This window comes from Schistocerca cancellata, chromosome 6, assembly GCF_023864275.1.
Source record: "Schistocerca cancellata isolate TAMUIC-IGC-003103 chromosome 6, iqSchCanc2.1, whole genome shotgun sequence".
NCBI lineage: Eukaryota > Metazoa > Arthropoda > Insecta > Orthoptera > Acrididae > Schistocerca > Schistocerca cancellata.
The window spans coordinates 209,884,296-209,905,158 of record NC_064631.1 but is presented as its reverse complement, the minus strand read 5'-3'; the positions used below and the strand labels follow the sequence as shown (position 1 = coordinate 209,905,158).

The window sequence follows — 20,863 nt, the reverse complement described above, 5'->3', positions numbered from 1 at the left end:
TGTCAGAAGAAGGGGTGGAATGTTGGTAGGAGGGGCTGCAACGACTTACCCGTGGTGCGACGCATCCCTGATGGGTCAGAACAGTGGTCAAAATTGGTGCCAATGTAACATAATTCACCCACCTTACAGTTCACATGAACTTCTAAGCTGTGGTAGTTTCATGGCCTGTATCGACTCTTTGCTGTTGGAAGCTTCGCTGAGCCCGAGGGTGACGTCACAGGCGCCAAGCTTTTGCACCATTACAGAGGAGGATTGTAGGAACTTTTGGCCAATTTCAAACTAATATGTCCCAGTTGGAAGCAGTTGAGAGCTTTTGAAACAATGCGCCGTGTATCTCGTACGTAGACGATATTGTTAGACAGCAGAAACGGGAAGTTAATGTGTCACGTTAAAGCCAAGACCCACAATCAAATAAATCCTCTCTTCATTACCGATGACCAGCCATTCAGAAGACGGAACATGACTTCCAGTTTGCAATTCATAACTTCAATCAAATATGAATATCATTTAAGAATGTCCGTAAAGAGCTATAGTAGTGGCGTTGAAAGGGAAATTTCCAATACACTCAAAAACAGTACTAGATGAACAATAAACAGAACAAAATGTAGTAATACTATGCAAACAGAAGTTATTTTGGTAATATTTTCTTAGGCTACTAGTTTCGACTTTCCAAACACGTCATCTTCAGACCTGTCACATGAATGACACCACGTACCACCCGTGCATGTACAAGGCTAGGTACCAATATTAGAATCTGGTTTCGTAGATATCCGAACTTCATGAACATGTGTGCTCTACACACATATGAGCTGTTGCCGTATGTGTGAAGAGCACACATGCTAATGAAGCTCGTACATCTACGGAAACAGACACGAATATTTGTTAGTAAAAATCTTCGTGTTTCAGAAAAGAAACGTGTTGGAAAGTACTATCTTTATAGCCAGTCACACAAAAGCCCTTTAGGGTTATAGCTTACTTCCTTTAACAATCCTAGCCCGGTTCCTTTTCCAAATCATCCCCAGTCTGGTGGTTAGTGCAGATTATTAACACAGTCTGGCCTTTATGGAAGCAGTTATTCGGCTTTATTCGGTTGGGCATTGATTGATAGAGTTGTTGGCTGTTGTCCTGTCCAACTGTCGCGTCAGATCGTAAAATCATGAGCTGGTTGGAGGGAGATCTTTCTGGCAGACAGGGTCTGTCAGCGGTAAAAATGCTCGCCATGTGCGGGCGGGCATTATCTCGTTGAAATATAAGCTCAGGATGGCTTGCCATGAAGGGCAACAAAACTGCCTAGAATATCGTCAACGTACCACTGTACTGTCAGGAATCCGCGTATGCGAACCGAAGGGTTCCTGCTTTGTAAAGAAGTGGCACCCGAAACCATCATTCTGCTCGTCGAGCCATGTGATGGTTGGTATCCCACCAGTGTCTGGGGCTTCTCGAGACACGTTTCCACAGGGCATCAGGCTCATTTCGAAGCGGATCTCATCAGTGAAGAGAATCTTACTACAATCAGCGAGATTCCTGTCCTGTCATAAGGGCCAGATGTAGGTCAAAGCATTTCTAACTTGCTCAATTTGTGAGACTCTTTCTCTTGAGCAAATTACCCAGTTCCTCTGTATTTTTTTTTTAGTCTTATAGTATAGATTTGATGACGATACGATTTCAGAAAGTGCATGTTGTGCTTTAACAAACGGGGTGGTTAATTTTTTGCTGGCTGCCCTGTGTTCGTACCTTGAGCTAGTTAGCACGTGGGAGAGGGTTTTGAGAAGGGACCGGGCTAGGATTGTTAAGTGAAAGTAAGCTATGTTGGTACCATGGAACGTAAATTGCTATCGGAGAGTGTACTTTCTCAGTTGGTTTGTTTTCTGAGATTCGAGGATGATGCGAGGAAGGATGACGGAAATCAGTAATCAGATACCATTTTCGCTGACGTAGCTGTTTTTCCATCAGTAACTTACTATGGTAGACTTCGAGGCTGTCCAGTTCACCACCATAATCCTTGGGCAGAACTGATTTCGGCACGTGTTTGTAAAATTCTTCCATGTCCTTTGAATGGACAAAAAGCTGAAAAATTATTGCAAAGCATTATTGATAGTTTTTTGAATGCTTATCAATATGAAACTTTTATGTACAAAGCATTTTATAGTTGGTATTTACACGTTAATGTGTAATTAATGTAATATACTGTATAGAACACCAAAAGATCTGTTTTCACTGACATGTGTAGTTAATGTAATATACTGTATAGAATAAGTGAGGCAATACTGACCTTACGACTTATCTTAGAAGAAAGATTAAGGAAAGGCAAACCTACGTTTCTAGCATTTGTAGACTTAGAGAAAGCTTTTGACAATGTTGACTGGAATACTCTCTTTCAAATTCTAAAGGTGGCAGGGGTAAAATACAGGGAGCGAAAGGCTATTTACAGTTTGTACAGAAACCAGATGGTAGTTATAAGAGTCGAGGGACATGAAAGGGAAGCAGTGGTTGGGAAGGGAGTGAGACAGGGTTGTTGCCTCTCCCCGATGTTGTTCAATCTGTATATTGAGCAAGCAGTAAAGGAAACAAAAGAAAAATTCGAAGTAGGTATTAAAATCCATGGAGAAGAAATAAAAACTTTGAGGTTCGCCGATGACATTGTAATTCTGTCAGAGACAGCAGAGGACTTCGAAGGGCAGTTGAATGGAATGGACGGTGTCTTGAAAGGAGGATATAAGATGAACATCAACAAAAGCAAAACGAGAATAATGGAATGTAGTCGAATTAAGTCGGTTGATGTTGAGGGTATTAGATTAGGAAATGAGACACTTAAAGTAGTAAAGGAGTTTTGCTAGTTGGGGAGCAAAATAACTGATGATGGTCGAAGTAGAGAGGATATAAAATGTAGACCGGCAATGGCAAGGAAAGCGTTTCTGAAGAAGAGAAATTTGTTAACATCGAGTATAGATTTAAGTGTCAGGAAGTCATTTCTGAAAGTATTTGTATGGAGTGTAGCCATGTATGGAAGTGAAACATGGACGATAAATAGTTTGGACAAGAAGAGAATAGAAGCTTTCGAAATGTGGTGCTACAGAAGAATGCTGAAGATTAGATCACATAACTAATGAGGAAGTATTGAACAGGATTGGGGAGAAGAGAAGTTTGTGGCCCAACTTGACCAGAAGAAGGCATCGGTTGGTAGGACATGTTCTGAGGCATCAAGGGATCACCAATTTAGTATTGGAGGGCAGCGTGGAGGGTAAAAATCGTAGAGGGAGACCGAGAGATGAATACACTAAGCAGATTCAGAAGGATGTATGTTGCAGTAGGTACTGGGAGATGAAGAAGCTTGCACAGGATCACAGGATAGAGTAGCATGGAGAGCTGCATCAAACCAGTCTCAGGACTGAAGACCACAACAACAACAACAACAACAACAACAACTGTATAGAACACGAGAAGATCTGTTTGAGCTGACATCCAGGAATTATAAAATACATGAAAATAAAATATTTTAAATAAAAAATAAGGACTAGAAACGGGTCTTTTTCCACTTTTAACAAAAATGTTAAACTATTACCGGAAAATAAAATAATAACACTAATCTTCGCATTCTGAGTATATTGTATTTATGAAAAAGTTATTAGAACAAAAACGGTTAGAAAATTTAATGCTACCGCATTCAAACAGCAAGAAAATGTGTTGACAATGGGATTCTGAGCCAATAAAGATCCTTGAAAAATCTTGATAATTTCGGAAACCCCCGAAGTGAGACCCACAAGAGTGTGTTCACTGCTTCTATAGCTTAAGAATGTATCAAATCACTCCCATGTTTCTACAAAATATAGTCGACCTGGGCCTCATCTGGTATTCTTGATGGAATTTCTATGTGTCCTCCTCCTTAGATTCACATTTTAAAACGCTGCTACCAGGTGGTCTCGAATGATGTTGCTAAAGCTAGCTGGAGTTCCGTCACTCTGGAGTCATATTGTTGCACGGGTACGAAACATGTTGTTACTGATAAGAACGTAACTGGTTCTCTTGCAGATCTTTCCAATTAGTACTACCAACGAAGGGCTTCGGTTTCTGCGGGAAACGGTGAATGGCTAAATTAGTTTAGAAGCTGAGGTGAATTCCGTCGTCGTGCAGCACAAACAAAGTATCTGTTCGTGCGTGCGTCGTAACCATTCGATATTTTCGACAGAATTGAACAGTTATCTCTGTTATTGTATCGGAAAATGCTGCTACGCAGCAGTACTTGAAATTTAAATATTAAGCAACTGCTAACCTTAGGAATGAGTAATGAGCGTTTACTTTCAGTGATTCACATTTGAATGTACCTATGTATCAGGTAATCTTACGTTCTAAGAGCAATGTCTTCCATAGAAATAGGTGAATACTTTCGACGTTTACCTCCTCGTCTAAAGCATTTTGGTTTTATGTATCTTTATCTCTCGCATTGTATGAAACTATGTACTGACCAGGGTTCGTCTGTGATAAGTACGTTAGGGGATGACCAACCATTCACAGTAACAAAGTTGTCGCAGATAGGTCTCCTTGATCTCTGGACAGGAGTCTACAATCGTAGCGGTGATCATGACTACGTACTGATTTACTCACAGGATCACAATCCTGATCCCTTAGAGGACAACTATCTTCTAGATAATACCACAGTAAATGGATCTTAAGTCTATAATTCAGGCATTATCATTTACTTTTTGGTGCGGTACCCATCTTCCCCCCTTACTCCTTGACTTTTTCTCTGTAAGAAGATTTTGAGAGGTGGCAATTTTTGGGCATTTATTAATTTAATGTAGTCACTCCATTAGTTCTTTTTTCATGGACCTTGTCCTGTAAGTATAGACGCTTCATTCATAACTGATGCCGTTATTCATATTTCTATGCAATCTGCTACATCCTTTTACTGTCCTGAGAAAAGTGCTTCCCCCCAGTTGAATTCTAATCCCTTGTAAGTTTTGACACAGTATTTCCATACAACAATGTAGGAGTAAATGTGGGCTTACAAAATGTCAATCGTGTCTCTATATTTCACCTGTCAAGCCTCTGTTTGTTGTTACACGTGTATTGTGAATTTTGCTACTTCTTTCTCGTTGTTCTTTTCAAACTGATATGTAATATCGTAGCCTGCTTAATTAAAATGTTTTACTTACTCAACCATTTTATTATTATTTCTTCTTACAGAATCTTTTCGCTTAAAACTACAGATTTAGTCTGTCGCGTTAATGTGTATAGGTTGCGTCCTTTAGGTGTTCTGAACAATAATTCGTTCTTATAAATTATCCTCTTTTGCTGATTAAAGTATAATATTGTCTGCCATATAAAATAGTACGTCCTTTATTGGAATAGAGAGACAAAGCTGAGCTTTCAAATCTCATAGTCTATCGTCGAGAATTATTTAAAAAATGGGTGGTTCCCTGCGCTCTGTTCAGACTCCTTGCTTGCCAATGTACGTTAGTTTGGCACTTAAATTTAGTGAACAGGCTTCTGCGGACAACTATAAAATATTGTGGATCACCAAATTTTTCATTACGTTGCACATGATTCACGTTTAGAAAATATTTTACAATGTCTATACATGAAAACTGGTTTTCATATTATATTGCATCTATTTCCAGGTATTTGTTTCGTCGCAAATACTGCCTGTCGGTGAATCTCATCATTTCTAAAGCCAACTTGTCTTCACTTGTGTCATATTCAGCTACTATTTTTACCCTACTACTTAGAGTCTCAGGAAGGATATTGTATGCACTGTCTACCTGTTTCGACGACATAATTTTTCTATTAATTTGCCCATTAACGTTTTGAAAATGTCATTACAAATACATCTAAGAAATCACCCCCATAGTCATACATTTCAGTGCTGTTTCAACATACAAATAAGATAAAGAAGCAGCCAAATAACATGAGATGTAAGCTAGTATAATGACGACATGCTTCCAAATCCAGTGACTGGTAAAGTAAGAACTTTGCTCTTGCCCTCGAATAAGCCGAGATGTGCACTCCTTAAGAAAACTCATTACATTTTAGTCATGGGAAATAAACATTATCTTACAAAATTATACAAGTAATAGGTAAATGAGTCATCCCTTGTAAATAACATAAAAGACAGCAAATTTATTAGAGTTACTTGTGATATGAAGAGTCAAGTACAATATGTAAACAAACATGGAACCCGAACACAAAAAATGTTTAAGGCCGCTACTCACAGTCGGATAGTTCTCTTATTGCTAGTACACGGATTATTCAATTACTCCTGAGTTTGAGGTACTCATAAAACAATTATAGACTGCGATCGTGAAAAAGCATGATATTTAAGGGAGCCAAACAGTGGCTTACAAACCCATGCAAGTGTTCAGCAAGTCAGTCACTATTTTATTTCCACCACGGCTTTTGGAGGGTTAAACCTCCGTCATAAACCAGTTTCACGTTAGTTAACATATTATATGTACTCGCATCTTTCGTATGTACGCCATCTGGGTGCCTGGTAGCAGAAGACAAGAAAAAACAAAACACTAATTCAGTACAAGTTTCCAAGTTCTGTGGAGGTCTCTGACTGCAAGTAGAGGGTGACAATTATTGAACTATATGAAAAACAAACGTAAATTAGTTTAAACTACGGCCTACACACATTTTATTTAACATGAAAACGTCACTGCAGATGTTCGCATTTAGGTTATGACATGTTCGATATACCTGCCATTATTGGCAATGATGTGACGCAGACAAATAGCGAAATTCTGCATGACCCGCTGAAGTGTCGATGACCTTCTGAATGACTGTTTTTAGCTTAGCAATAGTTTTGGGGTTACTGCTGTATACCTTGTCTTTAAAGTAGCCCCACAAAAAGGAGTTGCATGTGCTCAGATCCGGAGAATAAAGCGGCCAATCGTGGCCCATGCAGCGGTCCCCCAGAACATCACTCCCCTGCTTCGACGGGGTCGAGTTCCGCCTTGCATGGACTACATCTTGTCGAAATCATGGTGACTTTGGATAATGGGGATGAAATCATCTCCCAAAAGCACAGCACAGCTTCGATAGTCACCGTGCCATCAAAGAATGTCACACGACTATTCCGTGACTGAACACTGCATACCATATTATTATTTTATTACTTTAATAATATATCTTCGTCGTTTACCAGCCATGGATGGACAGACTGCGTCACAAATACAATGTTTATCAACTAATATTTATACAACACCATTTACAAAATTTATATTACAAATAAAAGAGAATATTTATGCAGTGCACAAAAACACATAGAACAGAGAGAAAATGAAATATAACTAAACAGGAAAGTAAAACTTCATAGCAGCAAATGAAAATACCATAAAGCAAAATGTTTACAAAACCATGTAGATTACACACAAAGTTTCGTTTTGGCAAAAGTTTCGCTTACTTTAAGTGAAACACAAAATTAAATGTGCAGTTAACTGAGAACATAAAAAGAAGATTAAATTTAGGCAAAATTATATATAAAACATTACAATATTTATTATTTTGTCCATTCACTAGAACCACTGTTGAAAACCTCTTCCAAGGAATATAGTGGATGTTATTATGTCTAGCCTGGTGAAAATAGGCTTACAGTGGTCCAGTATTTTGCTAGAGGATATGATCCTGGTGGCTTTTTTGTAATAGCAACACATCTTTGCAGCCTGAGGAGTGTCCCCACAAGAACAGTCCATAACTAATGTGGCTGTGGAAGAGTGCGTGGTAGATTATTGTGAGAAACTGGTCAGTTATTACCCTCTTCAGGTTCCTCAGGAGGTATATCACATGAGAAAGTTTGGTGCATACATATGCAGTGTGGTCATTCATGGAGAGTTTGCTGTCAATCTTGAAGCCCAGTAGTCTGACAGTCTCCATGTTTTCTTGCTCTTCAATGTTGGTTAGGCTTCATATGAAATGTTGGTTTTTTTCTTCATTGTTCTTCATCTTATTTATGATGAACCATTCTTTTATTTCTTCAAACATCAAATTTGATGCACCAAGAGCCTCTGCGGCTGTATGTCCTTTGGCAATAAGGGTAGTGTCATCTGCAAACTGCAACATTTGACTATTACGGCTCGTATCATTGACATATATTAGGAATAGGAGAGGTCCTAAGACTGATCCTTGGGGCACTCCGTGTTCCAGTTTTTGTTCAAGAGAAGTTGCTCCGTGCACTGATACTACCTGTTTTCGGTTTTCCAAATAAGATTGGAGTGTTGATGGAACAACACCTCCAACACCATAGCATCTTAACTTGGCTATTAGTGTTGTGTGTGAGATGCAGTCAAAGGCTTTTCTGAGGTCACAGAGTGTCAGTGCCACACTCTCTCTCTTCAAAACTCTGTCTAATCGTTTTTAATAAGTCCAGTGTGGCTGTCACTGTTGATCACCCTTTGCGTTGAAGGTGAAGAGGATTCTCAATCGCGAAATGTAGATTCTCAATACCCTAAATGCACCCGTTTTGCTTATTGACAAACCCATGCCAATGAAAGTGCGCTTCGTCGCTAAACCAAACCATACATGCGCACACTAATTCCCATCATGGCCCACGGCCAATCGTGTAGTTTCAAAGTCCTAACGCAAACCGGACAGAAGTTATGACAATTTTATTTCATGAGGTTCAATAAGTATCACCGTGTATGCACAGTAATACAATTGTAAATAGCTCCAGCGGTCACAGGCGCCTTTTCCTATTGTGTCTATGTCACATATATTTTGTATACACTGAAGTAAGCAAAATGTGAATATTAATACCCAATAAGTGCAAAGAACGTGTGAAATACTACTGCCAACAGTGGCAGTACCACCGTTTATAATAATAATAATTATTATTATTACATTTAACTGATATTGTCTGTATGTATGTATGTATGTATGTGTGTGTTTGTATGAGAGACAAAGAGAAAGACTAAGAGAAAGAGCACAGTTTTGATTATAACAGCGCTGTGGGTTGTTAAGCATATTATTGCCATTTTTTCTGATAGGATAAATTTTTACATTTTAAATAATAGATCAGCTCCAAACACTGATCACATTAAGCTACAGCTCAAGAAAATTTTTGTCTTTCGGATTCCGCTATATTTATTGCCTGTTCGTAAGCATATTTATTTTGTCGTAAATGTGTACTCGTGTGTGTCTAATGCTGCCCATTTGTTAGAGAGCAATATATATTCAAATAAACACAACATTGTGGACGTGGAAGCAGCTGTAATGCCCCGCTCACAATATTCGCTTTGTATGCGTGATGGCGGGGTTCGGAAAGTGTGTTATGCAGGCAAAGAATCGTGTAGCGCTGCGGGGGCTGTTCCTAATACCTCAGGGATGGCTTGCTGTAGCTCTTTCATTAAATTAATAAAGCGCCGGCGACGTAGTAAAAGTGACGGCCCTTACCTTGTCGGAGAGCTCCTTCTTCATTATGGGCTTCATGATATTAATCAACGTCTCCGTCGCCGGGACGACGTTAACCATGTGGTTACCAATTACCTTTGACGGCAGGGCATCCTGAAACATTAATTAATTAAAACTTGCCTTTCGCTGCTCAGAAATTAAGTAGTCTCCTCTTTCGAGGAAGCGGGGTAAACCAGACGTGTACAAAATGTAGGTGCAGCGAATAAATATGATGAGTCTTTTCAGCAGAGCGAATCTGTTCCGCTGTATTTCCCAGTCTGAACTACAAGACTGGTGTTCCGTTGCACGTGGACTGTAATGAGCTGTATGCCTTAACGTATACAACAAACAAAGCGTACTGCCGCAGAGGAACTCTACGACCAGCCTGTAATTCTGTTTTGTTATTACTGTTTGGTTCCAATTACCCGGAAGACTCTGGTCTGGATCTGATCCGGATAGTCAAATATCCGGATAACTGCATAAATCATGGGAAAAAAAGCTAAATTTGTATGGACATACTGCTGTAATGTTAAGTTCATGACTGCAAAATAATGTTACTTAGATTCTGTACAGTACTTCCCTTAAACACAGTGTCAGTTCTTGGACATATCAGTCAGTGTCAGTTTTTCTGTATTCAGTCACTTTTGTGCAGCCAAGTTTCGCATCCGCTTTGCGGTGAGCAGCTGTATACAGGGTGAAAAGTATTAAAACCGACAAACTCTGGGAGGTTGTAGGGGACATTAAAACAAATATTTTTCCCTAATGTCATTTCTTCCTATGAGGAGTATTTCAACCGATGGAGGCCGTATTACGCTCTTCAGTTGTTAGAGGTCGTATTACGATCTTCAGTTGTTAGAGGTCGTATTACGCTCTTCAGTTGCAGGCAACTGCTGTCCACCAGTGTAGTAGTGCATTGTCTCTGTTTACTAATGGAGCGATACACCTGGAGTGAGTACACTGATATGCTTGGTGCGTACTACGTAGGGCACCACAACGGACGAGCTGCACAGCGGGTTTATCAACAACAATATCCTAATCGCCGTATCCCACGTCAAAAAATGGCTCTGAGCACTATGGGACTTAACTTCTGAGGTCATCAGTCCCCTAGAACTTAGAACTACTTATACCTAACTAACCTAAGGACATCACACACACCCTAGCCCGAGGCAGGATTCGAACCTGCGACTGTAGCGGTCGCGCGGTTCCAGACTGTAGCGTCCAGAACCGCTCGGCCACTATCCAACATCAAACGACCTTTGCTGCTGTGTACCAACGTCTGCGTGAGACCGGGTCATTTAGCAGATTACCTGGACAGGGACGCAGTCGCACAGAACGAACGTTGCAATTTGAGGAAGCTGTCTTGCAGCATGTGGAGTGGGATACTTCAATCAGCGCTCGTGCAACTGCACGTAACATGGGGACGAATCAGACGAATGTAAGAACAGTCCTTCTAGAGCAATTCTTACGTCCATTTCACTTACAGCGTGTCCGCAACCTGGAACCAGTTCATTATTAACCCAGGGCACAGTTTTCGCAGTGGTACCTGGGACACTGTGAAATGCATCCTACATTTCCATCCTCTGTGTTGTTTACCGATGAAGCAACTTTCGGGCGTGATAGAGTATTCAACATGCACAATTCGCATGTTTGGAGTGAGGATAACCCACATGCCACAGTTACTATCGCTCATCAAGTGCGGTTCTTCGTTAATGTGTGGGTCGGTGTTGTTGGGGACTGTTTAACTGAGCCGTACCTGCTACCTAGGGCATTAAATGGCAGGCACTATTACAATTTCATCATCAGAGCATTGCCAGAATTTCTGGAAAACGTCCCGCTCCTTACAAGACAACGCATGTGGTTCCAACATGACGGGGCGCCGGCACATTTCAGTCGTCGTGTGCGTCGATTCCTGGACCGAAGGTTCCCAGAAACGTGGATTGGCAGAGGTGGTCCTGTACCATGGCCTGCTCGATCCCCAGATATGTCTCCTCTGGACTTTTTTGTTGGTTTAATTAATTTGTCGCCAGAGAAATCTTCCTCTACCGGTTTAAATACTCCTCATAGGAAAAAATGACATTAGGGAAAAATATTTGTTTTGATGTCCCCTACAACCTCCCAGAGTTTGTCGGTTTAAATACTTTTCACCCTGTATACTCACACTCAGGCTGCCGCTCTATCCGTGTTAGTGCAGTGTCAAGACACGCAAACGCCATACCAGCTGACGGTTTCATATCTGTTTTAGTGGCCACATCATGCTCCTGGTTATCAGATTATTCTCGCACGTTTTGAATGATTTAATCGACACCGATATTTTGGAACCCATGTTCTGAAGAGTCACAGGCAAGCCACTCATCTACATCCTCTCAACTGCAGTCGGAACGTTCTGGGATTTTCAAAAGCGTCTTTGTTATACCTTCAAGCGCTATTACGTCCTCTGCCGCTTCTCAAATGGTTCAAATGGCTCTGAGCACTATGGGACTTAATATCTGAGGTCATCAGTCCCCTAGAACTTAGAACTACTTAAACCTAACTAACCTAAGGACATCACACACACCCATGCCCGAGGCAGGATTCGAACCTGCGACCGTAGCGGTCGCGCGGTTCCGGACTGAAGCGCCTAGAACCGCATGGCCACACCGGCCGGCTCTGCCGCTTCTCCTTCTTCGCCTTACTTTTCATTCTTCTTCTTTTCATCTTCGTCTTTCTGTACCTCATCTTTGATTGAAATGTCTTCCAATTTATTCCAAGCTCCTTGTAATCTGGTTGTTTTCACCAAATTCCATGTTCCCACCACAACGTAAGAGCAGTCTTAAATTCAAGTTATGGCGATGAGCCACCATGACTTCTTCATTTCCGCCTTCTGTCAGAAGCTTCCTCAACAATTGCCTTCAGTAATTCCTCTTCAAAGTTTCAATAACCGACTGGTCCATTGGATGCAGCAAATTCTTCACGTTTCGCGGTAGGAACAGTGTTTTGAAATGTCCGTCTTTTCTATCAAGAATGCTTTTTGTGGGCTGGTTGTGTGAGTGGTCTAGAGTTAACAACACCTCACTGCCTTCTTCCCTGTGACCTTTTCGTGTTTTTTTACTTCATGTATGACAACTGCCGCGCATCATTTTTCAAAACAAAGCAGTAGTCATCCAGGTCTTTGGTTGGTTCTTGTAAAACATGGGAAGTATTTAACATATTTGAAAGCCCGGGGTTTTTCGGTTATCCTATCAATAAAAGGGGTATTTTGAGTTTTCCCCGTAGAATTAGCAAATTTTGGCACGGAAACATGACTTATACTAATCATAACCACAGGAGCACTAGTTTCCCTTTTAGAAGCTAACGTTGTTTCAGGTAAAGTATTCCAAATAAGGCCTCTCTCAATGCGTTGTATAAAAATTCAGGATCATAAGATTATACTTCACTTTTGAATTTCTCAGTAAACTTTTCTGCTGCCGTAGCGTCTATTGATAGTTTTTCACAACTTAAATGCAATTCGCGATTATTGTGTCTTCCTTTAAAATGCCGTAGCCAGCCATTGCTCCTTTAAAAAGAAGACAAATTGATTATTTCCTCGTTTTTTGGCCATGAAAAAGGGTAACCCAATGCTCCCTGCTGCAAACCCATGCTCTTTGTTTTCCGCTGTTTTCATCGCTAGCCGCGCGGAGTGGCCGCGCGGTTTGAGGCACCATGCATGTCACGGACTGCACGGTACCTCCCACCGGTGGTTCGAGTCCTGCCTCGGGCATGGGTGTGTGTGTTGTTCTTAGCATAAGTTAGTTTAGGTAGTGTATAAGTCTAGGGACCGATGACCTCAGCAGAATTCACATACATTTGGACATTTTCTTTCATCGCTTTTCTCGATGAACTCCCATATTTATCCTAAAGGACAGGCACAAAGTTTAATGCACATTAACCGTTTTAGGAGGATCGTCGTTAATTCTATACCAGTAAATAGCAGTGTTATTGACCATAATTAATGCAGCTGTAGCCCTATTGTTAGATTTACTGAAGTATTCAAAGTAATCAAACTGATCTCGAAGATGCAGCTTCTAGTGTTGCGTTGCTGATATAAATTGCAGGTTACTCTAGCTACTCACTGCTTAAAAGCTTAAACTGTGATAATTTTAAAGAATTGTTAGTTAGAGAATATATGTTGACTTTTCAGTTAGACTGTGTAGTTGCAAACCTAAGTGAAGGCATTTTAAAATATTCAACTGAGGCACCAGTCATTTTGGTGCCATATACTACTTGTATCGTTTTAAGGAAACTATTAAAACATGAAAAAGAGAATTTTTTTCTGATTTTAAGCAGCCATTAACAGTATGTAACTGAATTTGTTCGTGAAGCTGTGCTGGAAACAGTAAGTTGTGTGGACAAAGTGACAACAGTGTGCAGGCCTCAGTGCTTTTATATGTAAACATTATTTGGAAATGTGTAAATGTTTTACAAAATAGTTACAGTACAATTTAAAATGCTCAAAATATTCTGAACATTTCAAACCCAGGAAAACAGCCTTTTGCAAAGATGTGAGCAACTGCGTTCATAAATGTGGTTTTTGTAATAGTATAAACGGTGATTCAGCTGTCCCTACCGATAGGTTCAATGCAGCCTGCAACGCCTTCAAAAATTATGTGTGAGATTTTCATAGTCTCATTGGCTAAGCACAAACTAGTAGTCCTACAGAAGAAAGGAACAGGACCTTTATATAGGAAATTTAACGCAGCTAAATTTTGTACCAGGGTTGCGTTTTTGCTGGAGTGCACGGTTTTCGATTAATTCAAGAAAAACGCATTTGAAGATCACTTTTGCATGTTTTCCTTGAATAATTCGAAAACTACAGCCTCTAGCGAAAACGTATCCCAGTAAATTTAAGTCATTAAATTTCCTATAAAAATATCATTTTCATTTTTGCTTAGGACTGTGGTTAAATGTAGTGAATGAGAAGACAATGTGAAAATCGTGTAAGTGGTATTTGAAGGCGTTGCAGGTTGCATAGAACCCATGTGTTGGGACAGCTAAATCACCCTGTATATGACATGAACAAAATAAATCGCACACTCCGTCTTCAGGCCACGAGTGGCCTACCGGGACCATCCGACCGCCGTGTCATCCTTAGGAGGATGCAGATAGGAGGGGTGCGGGGTCAGCACACCGCTCTCCCGGTCGTTATGATGGTATTCTTGACCGAAGCCGCTACTATTCGGTCTAGTAGCTCCTCAATTGGCATCACGAGGCTGAGTGCACCCCGAAAAATGGCAACAGCGCAAGGCGTCCTGGATGGTCACCCACCCAAGACCCGACCACGCCCGACAGCGCTTAATGTCGGTGATCTCACGGGAACCGGTGTAGCCACTGCGGCAAGACCGTTGCCAAATAAACCGCACTGCTCTTGTGTTTTCTTAACAGTTTTAGTCTCGTTTCTGCATAAACAACTGTATGTGTTGCCTCCGTTAACTAGCCTCATGCATATATCGAACAGAAACTCGCTCATTTTATGAGTCGCCCAAGTCTTTTGGTGTTGGCTCCTTCATAATCCGATCGCCGCTCGGCTGTGGCGTCACGGTACAGTTGTTTGGGCTCGCCTGTAGGTGCTGTTTGTTACACGGGGTTCCTGAGCACTCACCTGCGTGTAGACGAGGTACTGTCTGAGCAGCACGAGGTTGAGGCGCGCCAGATGGGGCAGCGACATGCCGCTCAGGTCGAACACGAAGAGGAAGCCGGTGTTGGCCGGGTGCTCGCGCAGGGCCAGGTCCTCGCACATCCAGTAGAACTTGAGCGCGTCCGCGTGCACGAAGCGGTCCGCCGTGTCCGGCAGCAGGCGCGCGAACAGCACGATGTAGCCGTCAGGGTGCAGCACCGGCGAGGCCGCCACGTGGCTGCAACGCCAACCACATTCACTGCCTAGCTGTTTGTCCTTCACCGAGCTCTTCTTTGCATGGTAGACGTTCAAGTCGGCAGAGTCCTAATCTGTACTACTAAACGGCTAAACCGAGCACCCTATGCAAGTTGCAGGTTGCCTACCTAACGGGTAACGGAGGCAACTAAAACACGATTTTCAGTGTATCATGTTGTTATTGGCCGAATTTAAAAATTATTAATGCTGTCATAATCTGTTCATTAACAGGTACAATCTTACGTTAAAGGTAGAACACGGTAAGTCAAATGTTAAAGTTGCAGACTTATTACTATCAACAATCAGTCTTAGGTTGCACGGTGTTACACTACTGCCAATTAAAATTGCTACACCACGAAGATGACGTGCTACAGACGCGAAATTTAACAGACAGGAAGAAGATGCTGTGACATGCAAATGATTAGCTTCTCAGAGCCTTCACACAAGGTTGGCGCCGGTGGCGACACCTACAACGTGTTGACATGAGGAAAGTTTCCAACCGATTTCTCATACACAAACAGCAGTTGACCGGTGTTGCCTGGTGAAACGTTGTTGTCATGCCTCGTGCAAGGAGGAGAAATGCGTACCATAACGTTTCCGACTTTGATAAAGGTCGGATTGTAGCCTAATGCGATTGCGGTTTATCGTATCGCGACAATGCTGCTCGCGTTGGTCGAGATCCAATGAGTAGAATATGGAATCGGTGAGTTCAGGACGGTAATACGGAACGCCGTGCTGGATCCCAACTGCCTCGTATCACTATCAGTCGAGATGACAGGAATCTTATCCACACGGCTGTAACGGATCTTGCAGCCACGTCTCGATCCCTGAGTCAACAGATGGGGACGTTTGCAAGAGAACAACCATCTGCACGAACAGCAGCTTGGACTATCATCTCTGAGACCATGGCTGCGGTTACCCTTGACACTGCATCACAGACAGGAGCGCCTGCGTTGGTGTACTCAACGACCAACCTGGGTGCGCGAATGGCAAAACGTCACTTTTTCGGATGAATCCAGGTTCTGTTTACACCATCATGATGGTAGCAGTCGTGTTTGGCGTCATAGCGGTGAACGCACATTGGAAGCGTGTATTCGTCATCGCCATACTGGCGTATCATCCGGCGTGATGGTGTGGGGTGCCACTGTTTACGCGTCTCTATCACCTCTTGTTCGCATTGACGGCACTTTGAAGAGTGGACGTTACATTTCAGATGTGTTGCGACCCGTGGCTCTACCCTTCATTCAATCCCTGAGAAACCCTACATTTCAGCAGGATAATGCACGGCCGCATGTTCCAGGTCCTGTACGGGCCTTTCTGGATACAGAAAATGTTCGACTGCTGCCCTGGCCAGCACATTCTCCAGATCTCTCACCAATTGAAAACGTCTGGTCATTGGTGGCCGAGCAAATGGCTCGTCACAGTACGCCAGTCTCTACTCGTGATGAACTGTGGTATCGTGTTGAAGCTGCATGGGCAGCTGTACCTGTACACGCCATCCAAGCTCTGTTTGACTCAATGCGAAGACGTATCAAGGCCGTTATTACGACCAGAGGTGGTTGTTCTGGGTACTGATTTCTCAGGATCTATGCACGCAAATTGCGAGAAAATGTAATCACATGTCAGTTCTTGTATATTTGTCGAATGAATACCCGTTTATCGTCTGCATTTCTTCTTGGTGTAGCAATTTTAATGGCCAGTAGTGTATTTATTGAAGGCCGGTTGGGATTAGCCGAACGGTCTCAGGCGCTGCAGTCATAGACTGTGCGGCTGGTCCCGGCAGAGATTCGAGTCCTCCCTTGGGCATGGGTGCGTGTGTTTGTCCTTAGGATAATTTAGGTTAAGTAATATGTAAGCTTAGGGACTGATGACCTTAGCAGTTAAGTCCCATATAATTTCACACACATTTGAATATTTATTGAACGACGCGTTTTAGCCGCGAAGAGCGTCACCAGCTTATCTCGGGAGATGGCGGTCAACAATCATGTCATTAGGGTGTATACATTGTGTGGATGCGGATCGGCGCCAGCACTTTGTTCCGGGGTCATGGTTATAGTTTACGAGCTTTGTCTTATTCTACAGTGCTATGACTGACGACCAACGTTGCACCAGATAACTTGTGATGCCCAAATCGGATGAAACGCGTCGTTCTTGAATCAGTAAAGAACACTGTACGACTGAGGACTGTCTTTTAATATTAATCAAAATACAAGGTTGCTGTGGCACCTTGCCACAATGGATTGAAATAAATGTTAGAAACTATGAATATGTCTTGAGGTAGGGTACCTCACCACATAGAAATTACTCTATTCTTCCAGCATCTGAAAATGAGGGCTCCTAGCGACTAACCAGCAAACTTAACAGATAATATGTTGAACACTGCTGCGCTTCAGCAATGGGTAGAGATCAATAAATGAATCCAACACAGCCAACCAGTTGCAACAAAAGGTTGTTTTGCTCTCGTTACCGCGTGTTTTACTCTATCAATGACTGATGCACTCATCTCTTTCATTGTCACGTACGTTTATCACAACGTGTTCATGCATTGCGTTTTTTACTGTTCATACATGTACCTGTGGGCTTACAAGGGCTTTAATGTAAGTTAGCTTATTACTTGATAATAGCGTCCTCTAACACTCTGTATTTCCCACTGTTCTCTCACTGACCTCCCACGCCCTGAATGCATTTTCACTCATTAGCCATTTATCCAGCAGCGTACTTTGATCTCTGCACATGCATCACCTGCCTTGTTTTCCTGGTGCCCACATTGTCCATTCCTTGTCAGATGGTGTCCTGCTCATAACATCACCTGACACTTTATTTCATTGGCTTTATTTCTGGATTTTAATTATTCTTATGTGACAAGCCCTCATCATAGTGGCCAGCACATTTAATAATGTCTACAATGATCTGCACTGACAGTTTATTGACATTAGACAAATGTCAGATGGCACTAGTGGGACAACTTAATACGGCTCCACTCTGCATTGTTGCCAAATTTATTGAAGACAGCGGTGTCAGATGTGCAACATCACAATGACACTATGGTGGGAAGTTCAAATTTTGGCGGGAAAATGGTTCAACTGGGCTGCCTTCAGTAACCTAACCCCTCCCCTCCCCCTCGGCTCCCCTCCACTTCCCCTCCAGAAGAAAATGGTGGGAAGGTCAAATTTTGGCAGGGAAAAAAGTCACTTGGGATACCTCCACTAACCTAAGAAAAAAGCGAGAAAAAAGGTCACTTTGGCTACCCCCACTTACCTAAGTCATTCGACCACCACCGCTTTCTTGGAATTGGTGGGAGAAGGGCTCAGCCTGTGCTTGGCTGCTGGATATGACAGACATAAGTCTTTATTTTGCTGGCAGTCTTTATTTAAACAATTTCAGTTGTCACAGGCAGTGGCTCCATCCAGGGTGTTCACCATGAAGTCAGAACTGACCTACTACACAATACTGCCACAGGAAGCGCTGTGGTCCTGTGGCAGTTCAGGAAAAAATGGCGGGAAAGGACTGAGTATGTGTCCAGCTCCTGGCGAGGGGAAGGAGTGCACTTTCATTATTTTGAAACAATTTGTTGAGGGGTGTATTTCACATAGTATATTTATGAGACTGATACGCCACTCGCTCTGACCTGCTTGGGGTCACACCACGTAGCCTGTAGACCTGCAAACTACTCGTAAATCACCGAAATAATGCAGTACACTGATGCGCAGACACGCAAACAACTCCTAAATTGTCAAAATAATGTGAGATATGGTTTCTCAGGATGGGGCAGGATAAGGTTATAATTGTGGATGGGGCCGTAATCAGTTACTCTCGGATGCACAACTACTACGTAAACTTTACTTAAAGAAATTAAAATTTTAAAACAATCACCAAAAAAACCACAATTGACTCTATGACAGCTGATGTCCTTATCACAGAATAAAAATTCCACAATTTTAGGGCTGAAAGCCACCAACAATAATCTCAAACAATAAACGGCTGAAGGCCTGATTTAGAAGTCAGAAGAACAATTCCAAATAGCATTTCCAAAATAAATCCCTTGCTTTTAAAACAAGTTTCCTTAAAAAAACTTACTATAACATGGCTGAAGGCTTTATCACTAAAGAAGTGAAATTATTGCTCAGCTGAAGGCCACACCGACCATAATTAGAAAATTACAAATATCCTTACAACAAACATCACAATCTAAGGAATCAGGACAAGCGGTACTCAGAAAGTGTTCCAATGGTCGGCCTGGGAAGGTAACTCAAACACAAGGTATGGTGAGACAGGCAGCCAAGAGTTGTACTCACGTAACAGGATGTCACCTCAGACTAGGGGCAGCTTAAGCGCCGACCGACCGACTAACCAATCTTTCTAATGTCCGATCACCAGTACAAGGATGGAATATTTTTAGGCAAGGACGAAGAGACAGACAGCACTATATCTTCAGAAAACAGCCAAGGCCGAAGGTAGACCTCCACCCCCCCCCCCAAAAATGCACAGTATAACACATGTCAAACTACATGCCGTGTGGGACAGCATCAACACAACGAGGAAAGGTACGCTGACGGAAAAGTATGCTAACCCCCAGGTCAGGCAACTCGGGCGTTAGCGGCCACAAGGCCGAAAACACCGCCGGTTGCACTTCACTAATAAGAATAATACTAAATTCAATGATGAATAACATATAGAGAGAGCCTGCAATATTTCACTGCCTCGAAACACTTCACTCATTGCTGCCAGGCTCAGCAGCCCTGGAAGCAACAGCCCGCCGACCAAAGGTGAGATCTCAGAATAGGCGAGGTTGCATTAGCAGTTAACTCTTCACTGAACTTAAACGTCCAGGTTTCGGTGTGCGACGAAGTCGTCGCTCTCGCAGCCACCCCTCCTCGATCCGGCAGTGGCAGCACGCCATCAGCGGCCCCGGCTTGCCCTTGTGTGTCACGGACCTGCTCACTGCTGCGAACCCAACCGACGTGATGTCCGTTAGCCACTAACCTCCCCACACAACACGACCCGGAAATACTAGCGGTCGTTCCAAAGATAGTACCACAGGACTCGTATCGGTAAGTGCTGCAGCTGCCACTCACGGGCAGTTTAGCTAGCAACTGTAGTGGCGCCAGACAACACACTAAGAAAATAAGACACCACTATCGCTATTACAAGATGCCAAGCTATGAACGGCATCAATGCGAGCTGCACATGGCTCATAATGCATGTAAAAGGGTCTGCAAACACGCTTACTAATTGTAAAATGTCGAAATGACGCATTGCAATGACTATAGACCAGTTCACCGAAATAATGCAGAACACTGATGTAAATTGTCAAAAAATAATGCATATTAGCGCTCTGCAAACACGCTCACTAACTGTAAACTTTCGAAATAATGCATGACACAGCCCACAGACCTGCAAACTACTGGTAAATTACCGAAATAATGAAGCACACTGATGTACAGACAACTTGTAAAGTGTCAAAATAATGCATGTAAAAGGCTCTGCAAATACGCTTGCTAACTGTCAACTGTTGAAATTATGCATTGCACAGCCTGCATACCTGTTCATAAAATAATCCAACAGACACGAAAACAGCTCATAAATTGCCAAGAA

The 20,863-nt window shown here is 42.4% G+C and overlaps 1 protein-coding gene and 1 pseudogene across 1 annotated transcript in view; both read right to left on the bottom strand.

Annotated features, from left to right (window-relative positions):
* LOC126190860 (alpha-tocopherol transfer protein-like) overlaps positions 1-20,863 on the bottom strand; it is a 92,716-nt gene that overhangs the window by 4,623 nt on the left and 67,230 nt on the right. Inside the window, exons 4-6 of the mRNA XM_049931455.1 lie at positions 14,999-15,251; positions 9,388-9,498; positions 1,962-2,067 (exon numbers count right to left, since the gene is read on the bottom strand). Coding sequence (XP_049787412.1) covers positions 1,962-2,067; positions 9,388-9,498; positions 14,999-15,251 — 470 coding nt within the window. The remainder of the gene's footprint in view (positions 1-1,961; positions 2,068-9,387; positions 9,499-14,998; positions 15,252-20,863) is intronic.
* Positions 14,629-14,746, bottom strand: LOC126089948 (5S ribosomal RNA; annotated as a pseudogene).